Below are 7,500 nucleotides of genomic sequence, written 5' to 3'. Positions count from 1 at the left end.
ACCAAATCTCTCCACCCCTCCTTCTCCCCCCTTTTTTCCTCCCTGCATTCATCCCTTCCTCCTTCCTTCCCTCTTCCCCTCCTTCCCAATCTCCTCTCCATCCTCCTTCCCTCCTCCCTCTCTCCTCCTCTCCCTCCTTCCCCCTTCCTTCCCTTCTTCTCCCTCCCGCTCTACTCCTCCTCTTTCCCTCCCTCCCTCCTCCTTTCCTCTTCCTCCTATTTCCTTCCCTCCCTCCATCCTCCCTCCATCTCTCCTACCCTTCCTTCCCATTCTTATTCTCTCCCTCCATCCCGCCTAATCTCCTCTCCACACTCCTCCCCCCCTCCTCCTTCTTCTTCCCTCTCTCCTCCTCCTCCTCTTCCCCTCCTCCTCACTCTTTCCCTCCCTCCCTCTCTCCTCCTTCCCTCGCTCTCCTATTTCATTCCTTCCCTCCCTCTTCCCTCCCGCTCTCCTCCCCTCATCCCTCCCTCCCTCCCTCAATACCTTATTCTCTCCCTCCATCCCACCCATTCTCGTCTCCATCCTCATCCTCCTCCTTCCTTCCCTCTCTCTCTCTCTCCTCCTTCTTCTTCCCTCCCTCCCTCTCTCCTCCTCCCCCCCCCCCCCCCCCCCCCCTGCAGGATGTCCGGTCCCCTGCCGGACACGGTGGTTGTGGACGGCAACAAGCTGACGGTGAGGAAGGTGGACGACGCCGTCAACACCACCTTCGTCTGCGAGGTCAAGAACCGGCTGGGGGTCAACAAGTTCCAGGTCACCACCACCGTCATCGGTGAGTCCAGCCGCACACACACACACACACACACACGCACACACACACACACACACACACACACCGGACCGAATATACTTGCATGCAGACACATAGTAGTTATACATGCATGGAAGTGTGTATGGAAGCGCGCAACATGGGGTACGGCAAAGATGCATGCATACTTTTACATGCAGATATCACACACACACACACACACACACACACACACACACAGATGACCACAAGACACAACAGGACACTTCTCTCAACCATCATGCGATCACTGCTTGCACACACACCCACACGCTGTGAATCACGCTAGTTAGCTGCTGTCACTCGCACGTTAGCCCACACACAGGTGTACGTGCGTGCACACACACACACACACACACACACACACACACACACACGCACGCAGACGGACTTGCACACATGCATGCACGTACAGTACACACACATCTCTCTCTTGCACATGCACATACACTTGCACACATGCATGCACAGAAACACGAGTCTCTCTCTGACACACACACACACACACACACACACACACACACGCTGGGATCAGGGCTAAACTGCTGCTGGTCTCTCCCATCCTTTATATTGGATTTGTTTCTCCTTGCTGGCTGGCTTTCAGCAGGAGGCTTCTGATTGGCCCTTTCCCCACAGCAGGGCCAAACCGCAGGACAAAGGGCCCAAAATGTATAGAAGTTCAGATCGAAGCCGTCTCTTCATCTCCTGGACGTAAATCGAATCGCACTAAGTGAATCTCTGGCCTCTGAGTTAATGAGGAGGCCCTCGTTGGCACCGTTTGGCCCTGCAGTGGACGCGAGGCTGTTGGGATTGTCGGAGGGTTTCTAAATTCTGCCAAGGGGTTCAACACTTCCTCGGTTCAGTTGGTGTGAGCCAGTTTGCCCGGATTTTTTGTTTTTTCTTTTATTTCCTTTTTTTCCTTTCCTTTCCTTTCCTTTCCATCCGCTTTCCTTCTTTTACATAAGCTAACACATCCTTAGCCTAAGCGCTCTATCTCCCTCCTTCATTTTTCTTTCTTCTTTTACCTTTCAATCCCCCCCCTCTTAAAAGAGTAAGCCGGTTCTCTCTCTGCATGCACTCCTGCTCTCTCTGCTGGGTCTTGACTTGTGACGTTTGCTGTCCGGTGATTCGGCTGCTGTTGCCACGGTGTTCGGTCGGGGTTTTTTCTTTTCCTCTGCACTCTGACACCTTCGCACATCAATCCGACACATACACACACACACACACACACACACAGAGGCATATATGTGCACACCCAGATGCAAGCAGAGGCATGCATGCACAGCCACACGCACACAAACCCAGGAACATGTCCACATACTGAAACGCTCAACTGCACATCAGCGGGCGGGCAGGCCTCGAAAACCTGTTAGAGTGTGTTTTATCACCCTTGGTTCTCTCTCTGTGTGTGTGTGTGTGTGTGTGTGTGTGTGTGTGTGTTGCGACAACGCTGCACTCACACACCGCCTGCTTGACTGGTCAAAATGCTTCCTTCTTTCTTCCACCATTCGTTTTTAGGAGGAATCGGTTTGAATAATCGCCATGTTGAGCTTAACGGGTAAAATAAAAAAAAATGCAAACCTTCTGCTCTTTTGCCAAAAAGACAAAGCGAGAAAGCTACATTTAGAAAATCCGTGGGAAATCGGAGCCGGAGATTTGAATTGTCTCCTCGGAGAACAAAGATGCTTTGTAGCCGGGCGGTGTGTTGGGAGGGATGTGTGGGAGGTTCAGAAGTAGCTAAGCTGCTGCTGTTCTCGCTGGAAGCGTAGCGTTGTGACTGACTCAAAGTCTCAGGGAGGGTACTCTTTCCCCTTCTAGCACACACACACACACACACACACACACACACACACACACACACACACACAGAAATACTTATATAGCACTTTTTGCACTCATATACACATAAAATCTCTCGGAGTCCACGCATTACTCACAAAGCTCACATACTAACAGTTAGAGGACACACACACACGCATGCACACACACTTTTTATCGCTCCAAGTACCTGAGATCAAGCCCAGAGAATGTGATTCATCCTCCTCTGTGTTAAATGTGCGGCGGCTGCACGGTTGTAAAGCAGCACAGTGACTTCATCTCTCTCCAACATGCTGGTTTACAGGACCAGAGCTCTGCCAATGGAAACAGACAAAACAAAGATGGCGGCATGTTTTCACTTTCTTGAGGTATTTTAGCTGACATGCTTATTGACAGTGACTCGCAGTGAGCGGACAGATGTTTGGTGTCACGAAGCCTTTGACGGGACACACGGCTGATAAGAGTCACTCTGGCCCGGTGAGGGGGTCGAACCTGCGACCTCTGTAGTCCTGGACAGTCTCTCTCTCTCTCGCCACGCAAGAAATGTTGTCGAAATCCTCCATTGCTTCATCTATGCTGAATTATCGCTATCACTATCCCAAATGTAACTTTCTGCACTGATTCACAGCTGTAGGAATCTTAGCTCTTTTCCATGCTGACCTGCTGATCCCTTATTGATTTTTACAAATGTAATCCGACCCAGTCTAGAGGTGGGAAGACGATTCTTTTAAGTGTTTCAAATGTTTTTATTCCGAAGCATCGTCTTTCATACAGAGAAGGAATGACACTCCCACATGCTTCTTCTCGTATAAACAGACCAACAAACAATACTTAAACCTCAGGCGCCTAACATACATTCATCACCCAGATTCTTTTAACTAACTCTCTTAGTTCTTTCGGGGATCGTTTGATTCACCTGTGCGAAAGTGACAATTTCAACTGCACTTTCGCCTACTACTGAAGGGTGATTCATTCAGTCCGGTACAGCGAGGGAGCGTCTTCCCCGTACAGTAGTGACGCGTACTGACCCGCTGAACCAGCCCAACGGATGAATCAGTCTTTTCAGCAGAAGGTGACTCTACCTACGCGGCTGACCGATGTGTTCAGTCCGAACAGAAGATGTCAATTCAGTAAATAAATGAACTGCGAACCAGAACACGAGCAACTGAACTGCTGAACCAACTGAAATCACACAGGGTCAAGCTTGTGCCCTGCAGTATAATGTTGTCGTCACTGAACGAGGAAGTTTGAGAATTTGTGGTTGCTGACACCTGCACTACCAGTCAAAATGCACTGTGTTTTTTATTCTCTTAAAGCCATTTTGATCTAAAGCATGGGTCTCAAACTCGCGGCCCGCGGGCCAATTGCGGCCCGCGAGACGATATTTTGTGGCCCCCACCTTAATATGAAAGTTTAATGTTAGCGCGGCCCGCGAGTTTTATATGGATGGCACTTTACAGTATTGTGTGCGGAGCTGAACGAACCTACCAATCACGGTGGGGTATATGGCTCTCGGGGGTGGGACATCGACCGGGCTTGATGCAAGCAGAGAAACATTTCTCAATGAGTGAAAGTTACAGCAGCGTTGCCATGGAGAGTTTTCTTCCGTGCCTGGCTGGCTGCCTCGTTTCTATTGGGCACACGCGGACATTCGTCCCAGCGCGCTGCGTTCACAACACTTCCAAAAAAAAGTTTTTTAAGTTGCTGCCCAGCGGGACATTATACGTATATATGTCTCTCTCTGACAAAATAAATCAAAGTGATGCGTACGCGGCGGGATAAAAGAAAAGTAAGGAACTCAATGTAGCCTAATGTAGTCTGCAGTCACATAGCGACACCTGTCCGTCGGCGATAACAGTCCCCGGTAAACCGGACCAATTATAGGGTCGCACCGTTATTTGTGGGTCATTATTTTTTATTTGCATCGCGCTATTTGCATTGCCTCACACGATGAACACTACATATATTTCTATATGATGTCATTTGTTTTTTTTGTTTCTATGACTACGTTTACAACAACAACAACAACAGCACGGTGTCATTTCCGCTTCTTTTTCCTGTAACAACAGCACGGCGGATAACACTCCGGGAGCAGTCGCCTTTTTGCGCTCGCTATCCCGGTACTTTCTACCATCTACAAATGCCATGGTGTTCATGTCATCATGAAAGACATGAACATCGAGCGCAAAAACAAAGGAGACTGCTACCGGGCTATTATCCGCCGACCACCGTGCTGCTGTCACAGGAAAAAGAAGCGGAAATGCCATGTTCAGAAGAACAGTTCATGTTCTTCAATGTTCCATTCATGTTCAGGACAATTCATATTCAGAAGAACCCATTGAGGTTAAAGAACTGTTAATAAAGACGTTTAAATCTTATTTTGTGTTAAAAAATAAAAATAAAGACATTTGAGAAGATTGGATTTTTTTTAACAAAGCTTTTCTTGTGGAATACCTGATGCGGCCCAGCCTCACCCAGACTCTGCCTCCAGCGGCCCCCAGGTAAATTGAGTTTGAGACCCCTGATCTAAAGGCTTCTGCTTAAATGCTTGAAATGTGTTTCTTAGACAAATATAAACAGTGAAGTTGATCCTATGTGTGAATTTCTTTCCAAAGCCTTTGTCTTTCCATCAAGGCAAAGGGCGGCTACTTTAAAGAATCTAAAATATAAGATAGTTTTGATTTGTTTAACGCTTTTTTGGACACTGCATAATTCCATTTGTGTTATTTCATAGTTTTGACGTCTTTACTCTTATTCTAAAATGTGGAAAATAGTAAAAATAAAGAAATGTCTGGTAGAGCCAGCCAGTCATTGAAGTCCTTGTCAAGGCAAGCGGATAATACATGTTTTTGTCCTGAACTGGCTTTGTATTTACAAGCGAGGAACTGTACAGAGAGAAGGCAAACCACTTATCAAACTATCATTCAAATGAGCGATTGATTCGTGGATCGACCCGTCCACGAAGGGGAGGAGACAGGCTTTAGTTTTGAGACACTCAGAGCATGGATTATGCAAAAGGACAGGCAACTCGGTGTTCCTATCACTTTGTACCCTGTGTGTGTTGATTTTGAGATGACTGCACCGAAGATAAAATCGACCGGGAGTACATTACGAAAACATTGTTTCACCGGGGAAAGCTGATCTTCTCAAGGCTCTCCATTGATGTCTTGATGCTAGAAAAACGGCGTCTCATTATATGGTAACGCGGTGCCCTGATTACACGGTGTAACGGAGTGGCGGCGCGTCCTCGGGAGCGGGCCGGTCTGTTCGGATCGGAGGAGCAGAGTGTTCCAGCTTCCGCCTCGCCGCGCACGCTTCCCGCTCCAAAACCCGTTACGGCTAAACCGCTCGCCGCTCGCAGTTTGGGATCCAAACTGCGAGGCACAAAAAAAGGCCCCGGCTCTCAATAATGTAACGGTTAATACCCCGGCACTCTACGTACACGAGCCCAACACGCCCCGCTAATTTCCCTGCTGAGAAGCGTTAACGGCTCCTCTCTGTTCTGTTAAACGGATGATGAAAGCGCCGCGCTGTCTGGCTTTTCCGCCGCCGCCGTCGAGGAGGCGTCACGTGTCCCGCTCCCCCCCGCCCGGAGCCCAAACTGAGAGGAGGAGGAGGGAGGAAGAGGAGGAAGAGGAGAGAGGGAGACAGAGGAGGGAGATGGAGGGAGAGAGGAGAGGGAGGAAGAGGAGGAAGAGGAGAGAGAGACAGAGGAGGGAGATGGAGGGGAGAGAGGAGAGGGAGGGAGAGGAGGAAGAGGAGAGAGAGACAGAGGAGGAAGATGGGGGGAGAGAGGAGAGGGAGGGAGAGGAGGAAGAGGAGAGAGAGAGAGACAGAGGAGGGAGATGGAGGGAGAGAGGAGAGGGAGGGAGAGGAGGAAGAGGAGAGAGAGAGAGACAGAGGAGGGAGATGGAGGGAGAGAGGAGATGGAGGCAGAGGAGGAAGAGGAGAGAGAGAGACAGAGGAGGAAGATGGAGGGAGAGAGGAGAGGAGGAAGAGGAAAGAGAGAGAGAGAGACAGAGGAGAAAGATGTAGGGAGAGAGGAGAGGGAGGGAGAGGAGGAAGAGGAGAGAGAGAGAGACAGAGGAGGGAGATGGAGGGAGAGAGGAGATGGAGGCAGAGGAGGAAGAGGAGAGAGAGAGGACAGAGGAGGAAGATGGGGGGAGAGAGGAGAGGGAGGGAGAGGAGGAAGAGGAGAGAGAGAGAGAGACAGAGGAGGGAGATGGAGGGAGAGAGGAGAGGGAGGAAGAGGAGGAGGCAGAGGAGGAAGATGGAGGGAGAGAGGAGAGGGAGGAAGAGGAGGAAGAGCATAGAGAGACAGAGGAGGAAGATGGAGGGAGAGAGGAAAGGGAGGAAGAGGAGACAGAGGAGGAAGATGGAGGGAGGAAGAGGAGGAGGCAGAGGAGGAAGATGGAGGGAGAGAGGAGGAAGAGGAGAGAGAGACAGGAGGAAGATGGAGGGAGAGAGGAGAGGGAGGAAGAGGAGAGAGAGACAGAGGAGGAGATGAGGAGGGAGGAGAGGGAGGCAGAGGAGGAGGCAGAGGAGGAAGATGGAGGGAGAGAGGAGAGGGAGAGAGAGGAGGAAGAGGAGACAGAAGAGGAAGATGGAGGGAGAGAGGAGAGGGAGGAAGAGGAGAGAGAGACAGAGGAGGAAGATGGAGGGAGAGAGGAGAGGGAGGAAGAGGACGAAGAGAAGAGAGGGACAGAGGAGGAAGATGGAGGGAGAGAGGAGAGGGAGGAAGAGGAGGAAGAGGAGAGAGAGACAGAGGAGGAAGATGGAGGGAGAGAGGAGAGGGAGGAAGAGGAGACAGAAGAGGAAGATGGAGGGAGAGAGGAGAGGCCAGGAAGAGGAGAAGAGGGAGAGGAGACAGAGGAGGAAGATGGAGGGAGAGAAGAGAG

General features: G+C 50.3%; 1 protein-coding gene across 2 annotated transcripts in view; it reads left to right on the top strand.

Moving 5' to 3' along the window:
* Positions 1-7,500, top strand: part of pvrl2l (PVR cell adhesion molecule related 2 like) — a 253,501-nt gene that overhangs the window by 128,392 nt on the left and 117,609 nt on the right. For both annotated transcript variants that reach the window (XM_071911112.2, XM_071911111.2), the window contains exon 6: positions 621-769. In XM_071911112.2, coding sequence (XP_071767213.1) covers positions 621-769 — 149 coding nt within the window. The remainder of the gene's footprint in view (positions 1-620; positions 770-7,500) is intronic.

This window comes from Centroberyx gerrardi, chromosome 19 (genome assembly GCF_048128805.1).
Source record: "Centroberyx gerrardi isolate f3 chromosome 19, fCenGer3.hap1.cur.20231027, whole genome shotgun sequence".
Lineage (NCBI taxonomy): Eukaryota > Metazoa > Chordata > Actinopteri > Beryciformes > Berycidae > Centroberyx > Centroberyx gerrardi.
This window is presented reverse-complemented; position numbering and strand designations above follow the sequence as displayed.